Below are 22,209 nucleotides of genomic sequence, written 5' to 3' on the forward strand. Positions count from 1 at the left end.
CAGATATGACTATCCCTCAAAATTCTTCGCGGGCATTTTGCCACTATTGAGGGAATTCAGGCCCAAATTTCTGAACGAGAGTTCAGCCCAGGGGCGGATCTATAGTAGAAGAGCCGGTGTCAGACGACACCGACGACTTTCGGCAAAACCTATAGTGAAACTGCTTATCCACATGCTATAACATCATGATCTAAACATAATTAGCATACTATGACACTGATAGACACGTTCTGACACCAACGAATCGATTTTTTTGATCCGCCACTGCTTCAGCCTATACGTTTTCCTTGAACATTTGATCAGCTCCTCCGCCACTGGGCTCTCGTTTCCACATGTGCTTGACCAGCCGAAAGGCGAGACTGTCTTTGGCAGTTTCAGCGTTGCAAAAACACAAATGTTTCAGTTTCAGAAACGAACCCAATCGATCCCCCCTACTACTGCAGTTGCTCACACACCCACACCCCGACTGCACACGTCGCCTCGCCTCGTCTGCGTCTGCGTCTCCGTCTCCAACCCAGGCGGCGTAGGGGAAGGAGAAGGAAGGAGAGATCGCGCGGCGCGCTGGCTGTCGCTGTCGCCGTCGCGCAGGCTCGTCCACCTCGCGAAATCGTGAGCTCGCGCGCCGCTCCGGGCATGCAGGGCGCCGCGCCGGGCGATGCCGCTGGAGAGGAGGTGGGAGGCGGCGGGGACGTGGTGATGGTGAGGCGGGCGAGCGTGGCGGCGTGCCTGACCTGCCCGCTCTGCGGCCGCCTCCTCCGCGACGCCGCCACCATCTCCGAGTGCCTCCACACCTGTGAGTCCCCTCCTCCACCCTGCTCCGCTCACAGTCTCCACGCTTTCTCGCCCAGCGCGCTGGGGAGGTCGTCCCCACGCGTCAAATCTGCACATTTGCGCGGTGATTCGGGGTGGGTTTTTGAGGTGACGCATGGAAGGTGGCAGTTTCCGCCGTTCCATGAGCTATTTCTGCGTGGGCTTATTTTTTTTTCCCGTTGGTGCGTCAAAGGTGGGATGATTTTCATCGTTCGTTCGCGAAATTGGAATTTTGGTTGTGCCATTTCCGTGGGGTTTTGAGGTGGTGCGTGAATATCTCTCGATGTCGGCATGTCGAGGAGGGCCTAGCTTGTGATTCCTGGGTTCGTTGCTCATCAGCTCATGTGTTCTACGGGGATTTGGGATGAGGCTATCAGGCCAGTGGAAGTGATCGGTTGCGGTGGACTTTTGTGCGGTGACGAATTACGTTTGCCCAGAAAGGGGCGCACGCTACTTATTTAATAATATTTAATTTCATGATGATCTATTTTTTCGATGCGAGGATTAGAAAACTTGTCAGGCAAATATACAAAAAAAGATTAATGAAATTGATGAAGGGAGTAGGAAGGTCCTCCCTATTTTCATCAGGAAGAAAAGGGGCAAGAGGATGTGTAAAAGGTGGCACTTTTGGTTAGTGTAGTGTATGCCATTTTTTTTTTTATTGTCAGGTGCTTAAATGCATGAAGCAAAGGTTGCATACACATCGTTTTTTATTGTCAGGGGACTTCATTCTTTGAAACATGTTGAGTACTAGTTACTGTTCATTATTGGAAACATGCTTAGTTCTTTTTCTTTCTAGTTTGTTGAAATATCGTAACTGTGCCATTGTATGGATGCTTGGCATGTAATACTGATCGAATGATGGGTGAGCTCATTAGGAAGTTAGGCAACCAAATATATAGATCATCTAGTATTCTGTATTCGGTTGGTCCTTCTTATTTCTAAGTTATTCTGGAATAAGAGAGGAGAAAAATCCTAATGTGGGCACACTGATTCATTCCATATTTTTTATGACTCTTGCAACGTATTCATAAAGCAATAGTATTGGAGTAACAACTCTACCCAGTGTCCAACCAAAATTTTGTAAATTTGGGGAGTCTTACGGCCAACAGCTGCCAATAGAAACACTTGATCTGTTACCAGTTAATTCTTGTAATATCGTGCTTCAACCATTGATTTATACCTTTAACCAGTCTGCAGAAAGTGTATACATGAGGAGTTCGTCGATAAGGAGTCCTGCTGCTGCCCTACTTGCAACATTGATCTGGGGTGTGCTCCATTGGAGAAACTCAGGTTTGTCTTTGTCACTGTTTCCCTGAAATATTTTATCTACACTATTGCATACTTCTGAGGCTTAAAACCATTGTTCAGTTATTGTATTATTTTCTTTTCTATGTCATGCCCCCAATTTGATATTGCGATTTCAGTGCAGCGCATGTACATACACCTAAGAAGTTAGTGACATTTGGGAGTTGGGAGAGTTTTTTCTTTACCACCTCTGCTCTCTTGCATGTACAAATGAGATAGTCTTCTGTGAGCAATCATCCTTCCTCCATCAATATAACAACTATTGCGTCCTGCTTTTTTGATATTATTATGCATACAACACTATGTTCTTCCTCAATTGCCAGTGATAATCGTGATTTTGCAATACCAGCCTAGTGCTGTGCCACTGTTCTGTTTGCATCACATGGACTGTTATAACATCATAATAATCTCCATCTGTTCAATCTTGGCTTGGATGGTCTTAAAGACTTTATAATTGTTTTGTTTTTGCTCGGTTTATTTTAATGATTAGTTGTTTGTTCGTTACAAGTTATAACTTCAAAAGGGGTGAGATGAGCCCAAACTTAGTTCACACGATCACACCTTGATTAATCTTTAGCCGCTTGATACCGAGTTATCAGCAGCATATAACAAACAAGTTTTACTTTCCCTTTTTGTGATATTGTAGCTTATGGTATTTTCAATTGTGTTTTGTTCAGAGTTGATCACAGTATGCAATTCGTAAGGTCAAGGATATTTCCTTTCAAACGAAGGAAGGTTGAGAACCCAGAAATCATTTGTCCAGTTGCGTCACCTGTCAAGAGGAAAGAAAGATCACTATCTTCACTTACAATCCCTGCTCCTCAGGTGTCTATACAGAAATGTTTGACAAAGAGGAGAACGAAAGCTTCGTGCTTACGCAACTTTCCTTTGGTATGTAGTTCTCTTGTAATGGTTCCCCTGAGAATTGGATGTGTGAAGAATTCTAATTTCTTATCTGTAAATCCACTATTAGAATTGTTCAAATGAATGTGACTCTGCATCACCAGAATGCTGTAAGCAACCCTATAGGTTAGGTCATACCATGTATTTCCATTGTTTTAGTGCCATAGAGCCATCTACATGGTATGCCAGCTATTGTCGTATTATTGCAGCTGGCACAATCACAGATGTGTGCTAGGTAACAGTTCTTGGCACTGTCCGCATGTGTTATTGGTATGCTAAAGGTTGTGATAGTCAACATGTGAATATTTACGGGCTAATACATAACAAATGGTTATCTGAATCTTCTGAATTCATTTATAGTCCAGGCGACATTAATGATAGATGCACAGTACTTTTATTTTGCCTTCAAAACTCAAATAGTTTCCTACAAATTGAGGCAATCCATAGAAATTTCATACTCCAAATACCTTTGTTCCAAAGACATATAGGAAAGTTTCGTTAGGATTGAAATTCTTCAAAAATCCTCCAAATACCTTTTGTTGCAAAGGAGATGTTATGCATGAATTAAATGCAACCGATGCCCCTCCCCTCCAAATTCTAAATCGATGCGATTTTTATTGCTGTTGTGTAGAGTATTTTTTTCTGGTCTGATTTTAATGAATAAATTTTCTTTTCCCCGCCTTGTGATGTAGCATTCTACCTCGAGGGGCAGTAAAGATACATCAAAGAAACTTGGGGGTTGGAGACCATTGGGTTGTCAACTTAAGCTTGGCAAAGACAAAAAATCTCTCAAATCAAGTGTAAAAGATACAAACAGAACCAAAAGTAAGTCTGGTGATACAGATGATGGTGCTCCTGCTAGTAAAGCAAAGGCTAGAGAACCCTTTACAAGATATGGGCGTGCAGCTAAGAGGACTGGAAGCAAGAAATTGCTCATGTTGAAGAACAAAAAGAAAAGGTTCAAGGCAAAGCATCCCAGTAAAAAGAGGAGATTCCGAGCACTATGGTTTTATCTACTTGCTGCTTTTGACCAGTGAGAAACACTAGACTTGTCTTGTGAGATTTGTGCCGTTTCTTCAAAGGAAAAGCAGAAATCATGCTTTGTGTTTGTAATTATTTCAGGAGAGGAGTACCAACTTTACCACAACTACCAGCAAAGTATTTGAGGATCAAGTGAGTTATTTGGTTGCACTTTTCTATTCAAAACAGTATTTGTTAAGCCACACTAACAACTGCCTTTTGTTATATTTGTCAAAGGGATGTTGATTTGCCTGCTTCTATTATACAGAAGTACCTTGCACAGAAACTTAACCTCTCAAGTGAAACTGAGGTATGTCTTTACATATTTCTTTCTTGTAGTGATCATCAATACCAGTCTGTTTTTTGTGCCAGTATCCAGATTAGTTAGAATCAGCGGTGAGAAAGAATTCCATCAATATTTGGCTTTCCTGCCAGGGACAAGACTGGCTAACTGGAGCTAAAATCTCACAATCTAAACATAGTTAGATGTAGTTATGGCACATTCTTAGCTGTTCTTTGGAGGAAAACAACTTACTTCATGATTATATTTGAAAAGGCAAGAAAATTCACCATACTGTTTCCAATTGGTGCTTGATTGAAGGCTGAAGCTGACCGGTGTTCAGTTGATTTTGTGCTGTAGATACTTTTGCCACTTTGTTTTGCGCATAACCATGTTTGTCTTTGCAATGAACAACATAACTGTTCGCTGCTTCAAGTTTCATGGTGCTGCTTGACACTTGCAACATGTGAAATTATTACCCTATATTGACAAAAGTTGACAGAACATTCTGCTCATTGCACAGCCTATTTTCTTCTGCTCTCACCAACGAGTCGTGGTTGCAGGTAGAAGTGTTGTGTGGTGGCAAAGTAGTGAACCAAGGGATGACACTGCATGATCTAGCAGATTGCTGGCTTGAGAAAGGACCAAAGAGCCGAATGCGCTCATCGGTAGGCTCCCCGGCCACTGGATTCATGGTGACATTGTTCTATAGAAGGCCAGATGTGGATGTGTCCTCATCCCCAGCTCCACCCCAACCTGACACTGAAAGTTGCCATAGCTGATGCAGAGCTTTGCTTCGTTTCTGAACCATCTGTGATTGGCTTCACTCATTGGGCTGTCAGCCCTTGATTGATCTGCGAATCGGTTCCAATTTGTGTGAGGCTCAAGCCACACCAATTCACTAATATGTAGATAAATGCTACTAATTTTACAAGCCATGTTGGGCTTCTGATCATCTACCTTCTTCAACCATTATTTTCCTTTTTTTTTTCTCTTCAACCATTGTACCTAGGTATGTGATCTGTAATGAGATGTTAATCGTTAAGTATCAGTTGTTAGAGCTAGGGACTTCATGTTGTCTCCACGTAGCTAGTAGTACTAGATTATGCTTGTGTATTTGAATTTGCTGGTGCATTCATCATGCATGTATATATATAAGCTCTGGAATTCCTTGTAGTTAACTGGATGTTAAGCTGAGAATGTATAAGCTCTAGATTATCAGTTTACCACTCCATGCGTGATGAAATGTGCTACTGCTTACTCTGTTCCCAAATATAAATAACTTGAAATTGTTTACCAGAGATCAAGGTTTGAAAAGAAAATGCTACAGTGTTTCTTATTAAGGCCGAGTTTAGTTACAAACTTTTTTTTTTCAAACTTCCAACTTTTCCATCACATCAAAACTTTCTTACACACATAAACTTTCAACTTTTCTGTCACATCGTTTCAATTTCAACAAAACTTTCAATTTTAGCGTGAACTAAACACGCCCTAAGTGGAGAGTGGTTAGGGCTCATTCGGGATGTAGGTTGAACGAACACAGTGATTGGAAAAAAATACGAATGTGATAGGAATACATGTACAAAACATATGATTTGAATATACATAAATTTCGTAGGAACAGACGGCTAGGTGAATACACAGTACAGGGTGTGTTTACTTCACGCTAAAATTGAAAGTTTGGTTGAAATTGAAACGATGTGATGGAAAAGTTGAAAGTTTGTGTGTATAGGAAAGTTTTGATGTGATGGAAAAGTTGGAAGTTTGAAGAAAAAGTTTGGAATTAAACTTGGCCACAATCTAATTAACGCAGTATAAATTCATTTTGTATTTCATTCTCTTCTTTTTCTGTTTATTATTATTACCCCCTCTGTTTCAAAATGTTTGACACCGTTGGCTTTTTAGCACGTGTTTGACCATTCGTTTTATTCAAAAAATTTAAGTAATTATTTATTCTTTTCATATCATTTGATTCATTGTTAAATATACTTTCATGTACACATATAGTTTTATATATTTTACAAATTTTTTTAGTAAGACGAACGGTCAAACACGTGCTAAAAAGTCAACGGTGCCAAACATTTTGAAATGGAGGGAGTATTATTTTTAAAAGGAAGCCAAAGTCCAAACTCGAAATATTCGGGGCTCCCGCCCAAGGGGTCCCGCTCTCTCGTCTCCTCGGGACTCAGCCCCAAAAACTCAAATCCCCCGCCTTCTTGTTCCCTCCGCTTCCCCTTCCACTTCCACCCCCACGTCGCCTCACCTCGCCTCCTCTCCCCCTCCAAACCCCACCACCACAGAGAAAACCCCAGGGAGAAGGACAAGGGCTCCACATACCAACGGCGCCCTCCTCCTCGACTAGCTCCCGCCGGTAATCCCCTCTCCCCCTCCTCGCGCTGCTTCGATTGCTTGGTTCGCGTGGCGCGATTGCGCGTGCGGTGGTGGGTTTTGGTTGGTAGTTTTGCCTCTGCCTTGGCTGCTTGTGGGGGTTCGTCGCTGATCGTGGTGTCGTGGGGAGAGCTGATCGCGGTCGCGTGATGCGGTGTGTCTGCGGCGTCTCGGTCGGCTCGCGTCCGGCTTCACGCTGTGTTGTTTTCTGACGCGATCGTACATTCGCCGAGATTTTTTATTTGGGTGTATCGGCGTGGTGGGTGAGGCGGCGATTTTGTTCGTCTGCTCCGTATCATCTTCGATCGCTTGTTCCACTGCTGATGCTGTGCGCGAGCGTGTCCTCTATTTCGTCTGTGCGAATGTGGATGAGTCCATTTGAGTTTTTGGTGCCATTTTTTTCATGCTCCGAGTAGCATGGCGCTTTGATGGTTAATGCGGCTGGTTTTGTTGTGCAGGGGTTGCGAACTCGGCGATGGATCAGTGACCCGCCGTGGTGAAGCCTGCAGATTCTACCTATAAGGTATATCGCCCCACCCTTCTTCCTCGGATTTACTAGTAGCTGAATTGTTGTTGACTGGTGAATGATAATCGAGCGGAAGCTGTTCAGGATTTTGCACTGCTGCTTGTTATGCTCTGTGTGGCCCTCTAGTAATGTGGCTTTCATTAAATCAGTGGTTGCTGCACCACTGTTGAAAATGCATTGCACTATTTACACATTCAACAATCTATGTGGTATAATACTAATGAGAATAAAGTGTTTATTACATTATTCCATTATCTAAATAAATTATTTAATTTTAGTGCACTGTAGTACGTTACACATTCAGCAATCTATGTGGGGTTGTTAACTTAGCGCATTTGTGTTTGCACATGGGAATGGGATCAACTTGTGTTGTACACTAGTATAACTGTAGCTTCCTTATGGAGCCTAGCTCAATATGCTATAGAAACCGTCTGCTGAAACTAATAGGATTCTCCAAGAAGGAGATGATGCGGTGATGGTGTGTTGCTGTTATTATTTTCTTTTTGTAAACTGTTTTTGATGTCATACAAACTTCTTGATGTACTTGCTAAACTCTTGAGTTTTGCATTTTGGTTCCTATATTTGTTTTGAACTTCTAATTGAAATGCCTGCTTGATTCCAAATTTACAGGGGAGCTATGGCGAAAAGTCCACGTTCTGTTGTTACCACAGGTCTTCTTCTGTCTACTTTGTAACTGCTTATCTCACTTTCACATAACATCTCATGCATTTATGATTTAACTAAGTTTTAGTCAGATCGTAAGGCAGTTTATGCAGTGTAGCTTACAGCTTATTTTTACCATTGTGAGTTACTGAATTCAACTAGAGCCACACACATATATAATTATATGCCTGCATATATCACTCATAATCACTTGGAGTTATCATGTTTGATCTTGCTTGCAATCTAGAATCTTGCAATAGCTTTCTACATATACATGCTTGACAGTTATAAGTAAGATGCTGATGTTGATTTACTTGTTTATATTTTTAACGTGCTTGGTTCATCTGATGGATACATGCTTGTATGGTATCCAATTATTTCAAATTGTAATATAACCAACACCATTTTGTCTTTCAGGAACAAAAAGGCGTAGAGCAAAGGTTCATAAAGAAGATGAGCCTGTTGAGAATGAAAACTTGGAGAGTGAATTTGATGTTTCCAAGAAAGAGAGCAATGGTGCCACTGAACTTGGTAATGAGCCTGTTGCCAGCAAGAGACCGAAGAGAGCAGCTGCCTGTTCTAACTTCAAAGAGAAGTCATTGGACTTATCAGAAAAAGATTCAATTATCACAATCAAGGAAAGTCGGGTTGAAGAGAAGGAAATAGAGGCTGTTAATTTGACAAGGACAGGACCTGAAGATGGTCAACCTTGCAGAAAAATCATCGATTTCATCTTACATGATGGAGATGGTAATCTGCAACCCTTTGAAATGTCTGAAGTTGATGACATTTTCATAACAGCTCTTATCATGCCCTTGGATGATGATCTGGAAAAGGATAGGGGAAAGGGAATACGTTGTTCGGGGTTTGGACGAATTGAAAACTGGGCGATTTCTGGCTATGATGAAGGTGCTGCAGTAATTTGGGTCTCAACAGAAACATCAGATTACAAATGTGTGAAGCCAGCAAGCAGTTACAGATCTTATTTTGAACACTTTAGTGAGAAGGCACGTGTCTGTGTTGAAGTCTATAAGAAGTTAGCTAGATCAGTTGGTGGAAATCCTCAGGTGGACTTAGAAGAATTAATTGCTGGTGTTGTCCGTTCCATTAATTCAAACAGAAGCTTCAACGGAACAGTAACCAAAGACTTTGTGATCTCCTCTGGTGATTTCATATATAAACAGCTTATTGGATTAGACCATACAGCTGGCAATGATGATGAGATGTTGGCCACACTGCCAGTTCTTGTTGCACTGAAAGATGAATGTAAATCAAGAGCAGGATTCACACATTTGCCAGCTATGCCCTCGAATGGAACTCTGAGGATTAAGGATGGGCAAGACAAGGGACTGACTGAGGATGAGGATGCAAAATTAGCAAGACTGTTGCAGGAAGAGGAAGAATGGAAAATGATGAAGCAGAGAGGCAAGCGTGGAACTTCACAGAAAAATATCTACATCAAGATTTGTGAAACTGAAATTGCCAACGACTACCCACTGCCAGCCTACTATAAACCATATAACCAAGAAATGGATGAGTACATATTTGATAGTGATATTGGTATGTATTCTGATGATGTACCTGTAAGAATCCTTGACAACTGGGCTCTATACAATTCAGATTCCAGACTCATTTCTTTGGAGCTCATCCCTATGAAAGCTGGTGCAGAAAATGATATTGTGGTATTTGGATCTGGTTTTATGAGAGAGGATGATGGTAGTTGCTGTTCAACAGCTGAGCTAGCACAGTTACATTCTTCCTCAAGTAAATCTGGCCGGGAAGATCCAGGAGTTCCAATTTATTTGAGCCCAATTAAAGAGTGGGTTGTAGAATTTGGTGGTTCAATGATCTGCATAACCATTCGAACTGACGTTGCTTGGTAAATACCCTGGCAGTTCTATTTTCTTTTTGTATTACCATTATCTCCAAGGGGTACCATATTTTAGCTTTGTTAGTCTTGATCATTGCCAGCTCATGATGGAAAAATAAACTCAATGCATTTCGGATAACATATCTTACACACACACACACACACACACGAATTTGGCATTTTGTTTGAAGCATGGAATTTTGCAACCATGTTGTGTTTACCTTCTCTCTAATTTACATCTGGTAATCAATTCCAGGTACAAATTACGCCAGCCAACAAAGCAATATGCTCCATGGTGTGAGCCTGTGCTGAAAACAGCAAGGCTAGCTGTTAGTATCATCACCCTTTTAAAAGAGCAAAGTCGCGCTTCAAAGCTTTCTTTTGCTGAAGTTATCAAGAAAGTAGCAGAATTTGACAGTAGACACCCTGCATTTATATCATCGAAAGCACCAACCGTTGAAAGATATGTCGTGGTGCATGGACAGATAATACTTCAGCAGTTTGCAGACTTTCCAGATGAATCTGTCAAACGGTGTGCCTTCATCACAGGTCTTCTAGCAAAGATGGAGGAAAGTAGGCACACAAAGTTGGCCATCAAGAAAAAATCTCAACAGATGAGAGGGGAGAATCTGAACCCAAGCGCAAAAATGGGTCCAATACTGAGAAAGAAGCTTATGCGTGCTACAACTACAATGTTGATCAGCAAGATATGGGGTGAATACTATGCCACTTATTTCCCTGGGGATACAAAGGAAGAAGATCAGAATGAACCAAAGGAAATTGATGATGATCAAGAAGAAAATGAAGACAATGATGCTGAAGAGGAGGTAAATGTTCAAGATGAGAAGGCCACAAGGACTCCACCATCAACACGGTCTAGAAAGTCGTCAGCAGATACTCGCAAGGAAATCAAATGGGAAGGTCAAACAGCTGGAAAAACAGTGTCTGGAGAAGTTCTGTACAAATGTGTTATTGTTCAAGACCTCAGTATTTCTGTTGGTGCGACAGTCACAATAGAGGATGATTCAGGAGAAACCATCATGTGTTTTGTTGAGTATATGTATGAGAAACTTGATGGTAAAAATATGATTCATGGGATAATTCTGCAAGAAGGTTCACAGACTGTTCTTGGCAATGCTGCAAATGATAGAGAGGTTTTCTTGACTAATGACTGTTTAGAATTTGAAGCAAGTGACATCAAAGAGTTGGTGACTGTTAATATCCAATCACTGCCTTGGGGCCACAAGTACAGAAAAGAGAATTCTGAAGCTAAGAGAATTGAAAAGGCCAAGGCAGAGGAGAGGAAAAGGAAGGGCCTGCCAGTGGAATATATTTGCAAAAGCTTATACTGGCCTGAGAAAGGCGGATTCTTCTCCCTTCCGTATGATAAAATTGGAAATGGCACAGGCATCTGTAGCTCCTGTGAGAGAAAACCAGTTGGCAATGAATTCAAGTTACTTTCTGAGAGCAGCTTTGTCTTTGAGAATATTACGTATAACATCCATGACTTTCTGTATATCAGGCCTGAATTTTTCTCCCAAGGGGAGGGCCATGAGACCTACAAGGCTGGAAGGAATGTGGGTCTAAAACCTTATGCAGTATGCCATCTGCTGAGTGTTCATGGTCCTGCTGGATCAAGGAAAGCTAATCCAGAATCGACAAAAGTGAAAGTAAGAAGGTTTTACCGACCTGATGACATTTCATCAACAAAAGCCTACTCATCAGACATCCGAGAGGTTTGCCTTTTTTCCATCATCTGCATCATTGGCAATACTGTGATTTCACCTAAACCTATCTTTTTTGGCCTTTGGTATTTGATTGTTGTGTACTTTGTGATTTGATCCAGGTGTACTACAGTGAAGATATAATAAGTGTACCTGTGGTGATGATAGAGGGAAAATGTGAGGTTCGACTGAAGGATGACCTTCCAAATTCAGATCTTCCAGCGGTGGTTGAACATGTCTTTTGTTGTGAATATTTATATGATCCTGCTAATGGAGCTCTCAAACAGGTCAGCTACTGCCAAATTTTTCTTCAGAATCCCTAGTTATCTGCATTGTTTCCACTGGGAGATGTCTTTGTATTATTGACCGAGCTTGTCTTGCATGATCTTTAACCAGCTACCGCCCAATGTTAGACTTGTGACACTGACAAGGAAAGTACCTGCTTCAAAAAAGAACAAAGGAAAGCAAATTTGTGACATTGAGCTAGGTGGTTCAGACAAACCAAAGGATGGGCAATCAGAGAACTGTCTTGCAACACTTGACATTTTTGCTGGTTGTGGAGGTTTATCTGAAGGATTGCAGCGATCAGGTATGCTTTGCTCATGTAGATGTTGCTTCATAGGAACATTTTGACTCCAGTTACCTTCTGACCATTGGATTGTACAGGGGTATCACTTACTAAATGGGCTATTGAATATGAAGAACCTGCTGGGGATGCATTTGGTGAAAACCATCCAGAAGCTGCAGTATTTGTCGAAAACTGCAATGTGATTCTGAAGTACGCCATTTTTGTTTACCCTCTTTGATATGCTTATCATGTATATGTAAATTGTATCTTCAGCACGTATCTCTATACGATCATGCAGGGCAATTATGGACAAGTGTGGTGATTCTGATGATTGCATCTCCACTTCTGAGGCTGCTGAACGAGCAGCTAAACTTTCTGAGGACAAGATTAAGAATCTGCCCGTGCCTGGCGAAGTAGAATTCATAAATGGTGGCCCTCCGTGTCAGGTCAGTTGCTATGTGGCTTTTGCCTGTATACCAGGGAGCTCCTAACAACACATTCGACATTGCAAGCCAATTGCTTGACCTTTTGACCTATCCTTTTTTAGGGTTTTTCTGGGATGAACAGATTCAATCAAAGTCCCTGGAGCAAAGTCCAGTGCGAGATGATCTTAGCATTCCTGTCATTTGCGGAGTATTTCCGTCCTAGATTCTTTCTCTTAGAAAATGTTAGGAACTTTGTCTCGTTCAACAAAGGACAGACCTTCAGATTGACACTGGCATCACTCCTGGAGATGGGATACCAGGTGCTTGACACTTCCTCTTCACTTGTGCTTGTGCTATAGCATTTCCATTTCTGTATACATTCTAACCTTGTTTATATGTTCTTAGGTCCGATTTGGAATTTTAGAGGCAGGGGCTTATGGTGTTGCGCAGTCCAGGAAAAGGGCATTCATTTGGGCCGCTGCACCTGGAGAGACTCTTCCAGAGTGGCCTGAACCAATGCACGTCTTTGCTAGCCCTGAGCTGAAAATAACTCTACCTGATGGCAAGTTCTACGCCGCTGTCAAAAGCACCGCTGCAGGAGCCCCTTTCCGCTCAATTACAGTTCGAGATACAATTGGGGATCTACCAGCTGTGGAAAATGGCGCCGGCAAACCAACAATTCAGGTATACCCTACATATCGCACTAGCTTCACTCGCCAAGTTCTGTTCTTAAGCTGCCGCTTTATGTCAGTTGAATAAACTTTGTATGATGTGCTACAGTACGGAAGCGGTCCTGTGTCTTGGTTCCAGAAGAAGATTAGAAGCGACATGGCTTCACTGAATGACCACATATCTAAAGAGATGAATGAGCTGAACCTCATAAGATGCAAGCACATTCCAAAGCGCCCAGGTTGCGACTGGCATGACCTGCCAGATGAAAAGGTACTAACATTTGGCCCTCTAATTAACTTCTCCTGCCTCCTGTTTTATTTTTAAACTCTGTAAACACCAATTACTGTTCATTGACTGTGCAAGTACAGGTGAAGCTGTCCACAGGGCAGATGGTGGACTTGATCCCTTGGTGCTTGCCCAACACAGCCAAAAGGCACAATCAGTGGAAAGGACTGTACGGTAGGTTGGACTGGGAGGGCAATTTCCCCACTTCTGTAACGGATCCTCAGCCAATGGGGAAGGTCGGCATGTGCTTCCATCCTGAGCAGGACAGGATCATTACTGTCCGTGAATGTGCTCGATCCCAGGTACACATACCTATTTTCACCCCCCATACATTCACTGCTGCAACAGGTTAATGATGCTTAACTAATCATCGAGTCATTGACTAACCCAAACAAACAAATTTTCAGGAAGTTTTATCCTTCAAAGTAAATTTAGTACTACATTTTGTCTCAATCAGCACTGTAGCAGTAGATTTAGTTCTTTAACCATAAATCAATGGATATATTGTCATCTCTCTTTTCGGCAGAACTGCTTTGTCCATTCCTTCTTGAACCTGTTCAAACATGCATTCATTCTACCGAGATGCCATTATTGCATCTGCAACTTTGTTGCCCTTTTTCTGAATCTTCTGATCTGTTTCTGAATCTTCTGATCTGTTCCTACATGACACTGTCACCATTGTATGCACGCAGGGCTTCCCCGATAGCTACCGTTTCGCTGGCAACATCCAGAACAAGCACAGGCAGATCGGGAATGCCGTGCCACCGCCCCTTGCCTATGCCCTCGGGAGGAAGCTCAAGCAAGCCATCGACGCCAAGCGTTGAGTGGCTTTTAACTTCACTGCATCGCCCTCATTTTTTGGTCGGTCCAAATAGGTTTAACTAAGCATTACAGTTTTCTATATTTTGTGAGCAATTGGACTCCTAAAATTAATTCTGGGATGGTTACATGGATTACCTTTTGTATATCTAACTTGCTGGTAGGACTCTGATACCATCAAGATATTGGTTCATAGAACTATAGAAGTTCAGAAGAGAATCATAGCACTGGGGGGGGGGGGGGGGGGGGGATAGAAAGCTTTTGTAAACAGTACAACTCTTATTAATATGACTGCAATATGATGAGGATTACCATAATCAGAATTAATTCTCGTTTTCCAGAGTTGTGTATTGGCAAACTGGCAATATCAGCTTTTGTGCTAGGCAAACATGTCCCTGCTTCAAGGTCAGTTGCCACTTGATAATATACAGCTTTCTTACACAGCTAATTTTTTCAAAATAAATCCTTTTCTTGACCTGTTGGTTTATTCATATGAACATTCGATGTATTGCATTTTGATCTTGATGTTATGTTCAGTTCACAACTTGATTTTTCTTTCTTTCTTTTTATTTTGAGAAGGGAAGGATGGATGGCTTACAGTTAGGCAGGCTGACAAAATTTTCCTCCAAAGCAACTTGAAATCATCATAATCAGCCCAAAAAATTCACCCAAATGAGCATACTACATCAAACAAATGTAAAACTCCCTTGAAAAATGAAAACGAAAATTCTATACACAACATTGCAAGCTACAGAAATCCAAGAACACAAGCACAAGATCAGAATCACATCAAGAATCCTCTTAGAAGAAAAAAAAACACCTTCGTCTCATCTCATTTCAGTGTGTTGATGCTTCTTCATCTTGGGAGCGCGTAGCCGCCATAGGAGCTCCCCATGAAGGACGATCCGTCGTACGCGTCCCTCTCGTCGAGGTACACGTTCATCCGGAACGCGGCGTGCGCGCCGATGGCGGCGGCGGCGAGGACGAGCGAGACGAGCAGGTTGAGGCCGGCGCGGGAGAGCGCGACGGCGAGGACGGTGGCGACGGAGAGGGCGGCGAGCACGACGCGGTCGTCGACCTCGCGGCCCATGCAGGCGAGCGGCGGCTCGCCGTCGCCGCGGCCGAAGTAGAGGCCGAGCCAGGCGGCGAAGAGCGCGAGGAAGGCGAGCATGGAGACCGGGCGGTAGACGAGGCCGAGGAAGATGAGCACGAGCGCCGCGAGCGCGTAGTTGGCGCGGAAGTAGGCGAGGTTCCGCCGCGCCCGCGCCCTCGCCTCCCCGCAGCTCTCCGGGCGCGAGAACGCCGTCGCGTCGAGCACCTCCCTCCACGCCCTCGGCCTCCCCGCCGCGGCGCCCGCCACCGCCCTCGCCCGCGAGAAGAACGCCACCCCGGCCTCCGCCGCCGTCGCGGGCGACGGCGAGGGCGCCGCCGCCGCCGCCTCCCCGTCCCCGCCCACCACCACCTCCTCGCGCTTCAGGGGAGGCGCCGCCGCCGCCGCCGCCGGCGGGACGGTGCCGTAGCGCGACCATGAGGCGGTGGAGGCGGCCATGGCGAAGGCGAACCCTAGGCTGCGATCGGAGTGGATCTAGGGGGCCGCGGATTCTAGCTGGAGGAGACGAGGAGGGGAAATGATTTGGAAGCTGTTTTTTTTTTCTTTTTAGTTTTTTTTTCTTTGAATAAAGAACTAAAGATCCAAATTGCAATTGGGGATTTGCGAGTTGGAGGGGGTTTATTTATTTAAGGAGTAGCTCGATCGGCATCAAGTGGGAAAGTGGCTTGTTGTTGTATCGTCGGCAGATGAAATCGGGCGGAATTAATGTGTGCTTCAAGTGCGATGGACCGTGAATGTGTCTATCAAGAGGACATATGGCGTGTTAGCGTTGAGCATCTACTCATGTCACATGCAGCACCATGTCTCTTAGAAAGCCGGGTTTCAAAATTCTATATTTTCTTAAAGTTAATAAAAACCTTATTGATCTCAATTAATTATATTAAGGTGATAAAATTACTCCGAGAACACTTTCCATCTCTGCATAGCTAAAATGCACATAACCAAAACATATACCCACACAACAAAAGAAAGAGATCATATGGAGTATTAAGGATCATAAAAAATTATGTATTTAAAAAGTGTTCAATAAATCGGTCAATTCTTTTAATAAAAAAATTAACATAGTAACATTACTTTTTTTTAATTATGTTGGTTTTTGTCGTAAAATCACTGAGGAGCTATAATTGTTCGGTGGTCGCGTTTTCACATCTTGTGAAAGATTCGTGTCTCTCAAATTCTAGTTAAAGTTTACTCATATAAATTTCATATAGAACAATTTAATTTTCCATAGGAACAGGAAAAACCGTAGCATACGAAATAGTACTAGGACCTTGTCTGTTTTTCGTCGAGTTGTTGTCAAGCCTATATCATCACAGTGCATTTGCTAACGAGGATCTGAACACTCATTCCATACACACCGAATATCCAAGGCATCACTCTTAGTACACACCACGAAATGCCTCAAAAATTATCCACAGGAATCCTATTTTCTCCAGGCAATATAAACAGTTAAACACGTTGTGGCATTTTATATTTTTTCAGCACAGTTTGTTTGCTTGACAGCGCCAATCATGTCCGGCCATGGCACCCTAATGTTGGGTGATTCCGGACAAGAGAGAAACGTCCACCACCACTACCATTTTGGATTTTGGACACTTGCACGTTGAACTGATCTTCCTCTTTCCCGTGTCCCAACCGATGTACCAACACACATCCATCCATCCAGATCTCTGCAGATCAGATTGGACAGCAGCAACAGAAGAAGGGATCGAGGCACGCTTTTCGCAGCCTCATCACGCCGCGAAATGGGCGAGGATGACACACACACCATGTGCGTGCCGGCCCCGTCACCCAAACGCCGTCCAAAGAGAGATGTAGAAAGACGGCCCCGAGCCCACGATGCTATAGTAATACTACCTCTCACATGTTTTGACTATTCGTTTAATAGATGACGCTGTTAATTTTTTCTCACATGTTTGACTATTCGTCTTATTCAAAAAATTTACGTAATTATAATTTATTTTGTTATGAGTTGTTTTATCACTTATAGTACTTTAAGTGTGATTTATATCTTTTACATTTACATAAAATTTTTGAATTAGATAAATGGTCAAACATGTGAGAAAAAGTCAACGGCGTCATCTATTAAAAAATGGAGGGAGTACCACTCCCTTCGTCCAAAAATATAATACTCCATCTGTTCTAAATTAATGATCTCTTTAAGATTTATCACAATAGAGTAATACTTGTTCCATCAATCACTTTTAATTCAAAATTTTCTCTTTTCTACCCTCAATCATCCTCTCACATCCAACCATACATAATTTAACAAAGGACGGTATAATTTCTTTCTTAAACCTTAATCCATACTAAACACTTTAGAACGACATCTAACATGGAACGAGGTAGTACTTATTTTTCTCATCAAAACTAAGGAGTGATTAACCCATCAGCCACGTAATAAAAGCAATGAACGGTAGTATTGTATACACATGTATCATGTATGTAATCAATAAGTAGTAGTAAAATAACTTCTTGGGTTCCAATCAACAATTTAATTTAGCACATAAAAATTACAAATATATCTTAAACTTTTGAAAAAACCAAGAAATAAAATAGATATTGTACTTTTGGATAGAGAGATTAACAAACCATGCAAAACGTGCCGAGATCGCTTGTCATTTTTTTGGTTCAAAAAGCTGCCTCGACTTGTTCGCCGCTGATACTTCAAATTTTGGGGTATTTATCGTGATTTTCTAATCTCAATTACAAGCTCACACGTCTAGCCATACATAGTGATATACTTAATACTCCCTCCGTAGGAACATATAAGTACTCATAGAGATTAAGGATGAAAAGAAAAAAAATACGATGTCTCTTTTAAAACTATAGGGTTTGGGAAAGTTGGGCGATGATTGATGGTAAGATTATTCAGTAAAAAAAATAAAATAGAAGGTAGGTGGTAGGTGAAGTAATACCTATAAATATTTGTATTCGCCGTTAAATATTAAAACCTCTAAAATGTCAAAATGCTTATATTTAAAACCAGGGTAGTCTAACAAGAAAATGTCGTCTAGTAGGCCAGCCGAAAACCCTAGGTGTTTCTCAAATTGAGACACATTCCAAGTTAACATATGAGCTTCACTATTCGAATCCTGAACTTGATGACAAAAACCAACAAACCCCAGAGAATTTGACCTTACATTAATCTACTGGACTTCTTCAAATTGTTAACCACTTCAAGACAATCAGAAACAACCTTACGCCGTCGGAATCCAGAGTCTAAAGCCGACGAAATTGCCTCATTGCAAGCCAAATCAGGGTTCAGTGAACTTATTTGCATGAAAGCCAAATTTGGGCCTTTTTGCTTAATTGCGTTTTATTGGGCTCCAAATTTTCTACAGCACATCTCCAAGCCTCTCAGGCCTTTTCGGCCAACGCTCAAATCTCGGCCTAATCTCTAAAAGATGGGCCGTAATTTCGGCCTTCCAAAACGACCTCGAAGTTTATTGAACAGAAAGTTTGAAAGTTAAGGCATGTTCAGATTGTAGCCAAAATAAACTTTGCAAGATGATAATATTATCAAATTTTTGACATGATTTCTTATTTATTTAGCAAATTTAGCAACAAACTAAACGTAGATATTTTTTTGATAACTTTGCTAAAAAATTGGTATGGTTGAAAATGACGTTAAAGTGAACAGAACCTTATTTTAATTGAACTGTTCGTACTAAGATAAGCTGTATTGTTCAACAAATTAATGGGAGACCTACACTTTGATTGTTATTGCATCCTACAACGTGCAAGTGTTCTATGTTTTTTTTTTCCTCACTACCTGGGGTATATTTATGGGTTCAAATTATGCCATGTATTCAATCATATCATCAGTTAAAATGAGGTTGGCTTCGATAAAAAAAAAATGGAGAATTTCATATGGAATTGTTTGTGACTGACACTGGTGGAGATGACGGCTGGAATCGAACAGCAAGCCGATGATATAGTATTTCCACCAAACAAAAACAAATGAAATTTCTGTTGACTTCCAAAATGTTGATCCATTCATCTGCCAGTGAGCTGGCAAAAAAAATACAGCCAAAGCGACTTATTCAATTCAGTTTTTATTTCTCCCAAAAATAATGCCTTACTGAATTTTAGTGTCTAAGACTTGCAGTCATAATCCTATAAATAAAACAGCTATAATGGTTTTTAAAGGAAAATGTTTATGAGCTCATCAACTTCTTTCAAGTCCCTGTACTTGATAATGAGCATAAAATACTTGAAACTGCAGAAAAGTTTAGTTCCATGTCCACACTTCAGTTTCAATGTTAACAAAAAAAAAATAAAAGCAAAGTCAAATAGCATCCAGACCGTCCATCCTACCGACGGCTGTGATCACTTGATCAGGAGCAGTCTCGTTGACTTTGCTAAAATTTTATTCCAATGGTGTTCCACCTCTCACTCCCAGATGGAATTCTATACTCCCCGAATTACTTCCTGCACAAGTGAAGGACCCAATGAGATTTCATTTGCCATCATATAATGGTAGTATTCTCCTCCTCTATAAAATCTCACCAAGATCTTATTCATAAACTTTTTCCTACGCCACCATTTCTTGCAATCTTGCAGCTTTTCATCTCTTGTTCCTCCTAGATTTTCATAGAGAAATCTGTTTCATCCAATCTTACAAAGCTCCTTTTTTTTTTCTTTTTTCATTTTCTTGGTCAAATTTGTTCTTCATCTTTGATCAATTCAGTTACTATTTACTACCTATGATCTGCTCATTTCTGCTAGAATTCATTGATTTCTCAGCTGAAAAACACTCACTGTTCCATTGCAACACCAAGGGTGCTTGAATTTTACTCGGTTTTCGCCATGGATGGGGTGGAGGAGGCGAACATGGCGGCGGTGGAGAGCTCGAAGAAGCTCGTGGCCATCCTGTCCAAGTCCGGCGACCCGTTCCGGCTGATGGCGGCCGTCGCGGAGACCGACGAGGCGGTGTCAAGGTTCGGCAAGGTGGTCACCATCCTCAGCAACAGGGTCGGCCATGCGAGGGCGAGGCTTGGCAAGAGGAGGAGCTCGCCGCCGGTTGATCCGGGCTGCCTCATGGACCACCCGTTGGCGGCGGCGGCGAGCTCTCCTGCTCCCAGCAATGGCCGCCTCCATTTCAGTAGTAGTGCTGCTACTGCGTCGCCGTCTCCGGCAACGGCTGCGGCGGCTTCCTCCGCCGCGAACGTCACGCCGGCGGTGGTTGACCGGAGCTTGTTTCTTGAGACGACGCTCTTGGATTTGAACAGTCGCGGCGCTCCTGCTCCAGCTGCATCCATGGCGGCGGCTGCCAAGAACAGCTCGAAGCTTGCACCTGCACCCATGGTGAACAGCTCCTCCTCCGCAAATCACATCCAGTTCCAGCAGCCGATGAAGAGCTTTCAGTTCGAGCAGACGCCGATCAGCGACAAGTTCCACATCGAGATGCCGAGAGGCGTCGGCGGCGGCGTCGGCGGCGGCGGAGGGAAGGAGGTGATCAGCTTCAGCTTCGACAACTCGGTGTGCACCTCGTCGGCGGCGACCTCCTTCTTCACCTCCATCAGCAGCCAGCTCATCAGCATGTCCGACGCCGCCACCAACTCCGCCGCGGCTGCGGCGGCGCCGACGACCAAGAAGCCGTCGTCGTGCGCCAGGAAGGCCACCGCCGACGACGACGCCGGCGGCAAATGCCATTGCCCAAAGAAGAAGTCCGTGTCAATCTCGCCACCGTTTCTCGGCCATTTCTGCCATGATCTTGACCGTGTTCTTGCTTCCGATTTCTTCGCAGGAAACCCAGGGAGAAGAAGGTGGTCACCGTGCCGGCGATCAGCGACAAGGTCGCCGATATACCTTCGGATAATTATTCTTGGAGAAAATATGGTCAGAAACCAATCAAAGGCTCTCCTCATCCAAGGTAGTAAATCTCACTACTAAGAACAATTAATCATCTCAAAATTCAGTCATAGCTTCATAATACTCGTTCATCTCAGTTACTGCTACTGATCAACTTCTTTGCAATTCCAATTACTATGATCAGTTTCAACTTAAGACAAGAATAACCATCTCATTATCATATTTAAAAGACAATAGCTAATGATCAACTTATCTGTCATGCCTATTAATACGGCCACTTCCAACTGATCTGCAATCTGTACCCTGTACTCTGCTTAATCATGATCAAATGTTCAGATGAAAAAAATTAGACAAATTTGATGAGATTGATTGTGTTTGGGTTTGATGCAGGGGATACTACAGGTGCAGCAGCAAGAAGGATTGCCCGGCGAGGAAGCACGTCGAGAGGTGTCGCAGCGACCCGGCGATGCTGCTCGTCACCTACGAGAACGAACACAACCACGCGCAGCCGCTCGATCTCTCCGTAGTGCAGCAAGCCACCGCTAATCCCCAGACCTGATGATCCTTAGCTTAATCACCATCCGTGTATCTATCAGCATCACTGCAAATGCAAATGCAAATGCAAATGCAAATATAGGATTCTGGAAATCTGAACTTGTCCATGAACAGCTACTTGGTAATATCAAATTTGTGACTAGCTTGTTATGTTTGATCATGTACGAGTAGTAGCTCTAAAAACGTATAAATGCGGACGCTCATATAAAAGTGCACACTCACAATTATGAACACGCATACATATATACAGATTAACGAAGCCACCACATGCGTCTATCATGTTTAAGTCTTAACAGTTTCTACCACATCAAAAACCAGCTGAGTTACGCTCAGTTCGCACTCACTGATTTCTCTTTCTGGAAGTTGCAACGCACAATTCGTCAATTCCTAGTGTGTCTCTTTCCGTCTGATGTGTAGATGTGAAGCATGAGTGTGGTTCGAGGGGAATGAACAGATCTAAACTGC

At 42.7% G+C, this 22,209-nt stretch overlaps 4 protein-coding genes across 8 annotated transcripts; 3 read left to right on the top strand and 1 right to left on the bottom strand.

The window, feature by feature from the left end:
• The first annotated feature begins 365 nt into the window (after positions 1-365).
• Positions 366-5,944, top strand: LOC127765136 (E3 ubiquitin protein ligase DRIP2-like). Its single transcript, XM_052289978.1, has 7 exons — positions 366-793; positions 2,004-2,103; positions 2,796-3,009; positions 3,714-4,054; positions 4,144-4,194; positions 4,279-4,351; positions 4,885-5,944. Exons 1-7 carry the CDS (start codon positions 634-636, stop codon positions 5,101-5,103), a joined length of 1,158 nt encoding a protein of 385 aa, XP_052145938.1. The 5' UTR covers positions 366-633; the 3' UTR covers positions 5,104-5,944.
• A 606-nt stretch (positions 5,945-6,550) lies between these two features.
• On the top strand, positions 6,551-20,152 carry LOC127767204 (DNA (cytosine-5)-methyltransferase 1A). 4 transcript variants are annotated; one of them, XR_008016341.1, is made up of 16 exons: positions 6,551-6,692; positions 7,168-7,232; positions 7,866-7,906; positions 8,316-9,777; positions 10,025-11,504; positions 11,615-11,779; positions 11,889-12,081; positions 12,159-12,270; positions 12,359-12,506; positions 12,608-12,805; positions 12,891-13,169; positions 13,266-13,427; positions 13,526-13,744; positions 14,135-14,303; positions 14,603-14,666; positions 20,122-20,152. XR_008016341.1 is itself a non-coding variant. In XM_052292466.1 (15 exons), the coding sequence occupies exons 3-14, from the start codon at positions 7,873-7,875 to the stop codon at positions 14,264-14,266; spliced, it is 4,584 nt and encodes a 1,527-aa protein (XP_052148426.1). In that variant the 5' UTR covers positions 6,551-6,692; positions 7,168-7,232; positions 7,866-7,872; the 3' UTR covers positions 14,267-14,303; positions 14,603-14,774. The 4 variants fall into 4 exon arrangements, 2 of the variants coding, with proteins under 2 accessions (XP_052148426.1, XP_052148425.1); XR_008016342.1 differs by lacking the exon at positions 20,122-20,152 and adding an exon at positions 17,039-17,258; XM_052292466.1 differs by lacking the exon at positions 20,122-20,152 and having other exon boundaries at positions 14,603-14,774.
• LOC127767207 (PRA1 family protein E-like) lies at positions 14,880-16,091 on the bottom strand. Its single transcript, XM_052292469.1, has one exon. It carries the CDS (start codon positions 15,808-15,810, stop codon positions 15,118-15,120), a length of 693 nt encoding a protein of 230 aa, XP_052148429.1. The 5' UTR covers positions 15,811-16,091; the 3' UTR covers positions 14,880-15,117.
• On the top strand, positions 19,723-22,001 carry LOC127767205 (protein WRKY1-like). 2 transcript variants are annotated; one of them, XM_052292468.1, is made up of 4 exons: positions 19,723-19,854; positions 20,157-21,044; positions 21,125-21,250; positions 21,580-22,001. In XM_052292468.1, the coding sequence occupies exons 2-4, from the start codon at positions 20,185-20,187 to the stop codon at positions 21,746-21,748; spliced, it is 1,155 nt and encodes a 384-aa protein (XP_052148428.1). In that variant the 5' UTR covers positions 19,723-19,854; positions 20,157-20,184; the 3' UTR covers positions 21,749-22,001. The 2 variants fall into 2 exon arrangements, with proteins under 2 accessions (XP_052148428.1, XP_052148427.1); XM_052292467.1 differs by lacking the exon at positions 19,723-19,854 and having other exon boundaries at positions 19,890-21,044.
• The last annotated feature ends 208 nt before the right edge of the window (positions 22,002-22,209 follow it).

The sequence above is a fragment of the Oryza glaberrima genome, chromosome 3 (assembly GCF_000147395.1).
Source record: "Oryza glaberrima chromosome 3, OglaRS2, whole genome shotgun sequence".
Classification (NCBI taxonomy): domain Eukaryota; kingdom Viridiplantae; phylum Streptophyta; class Magnoliopsida; order Poales; family Poaceae; genus Oryza; species Oryza glaberrima.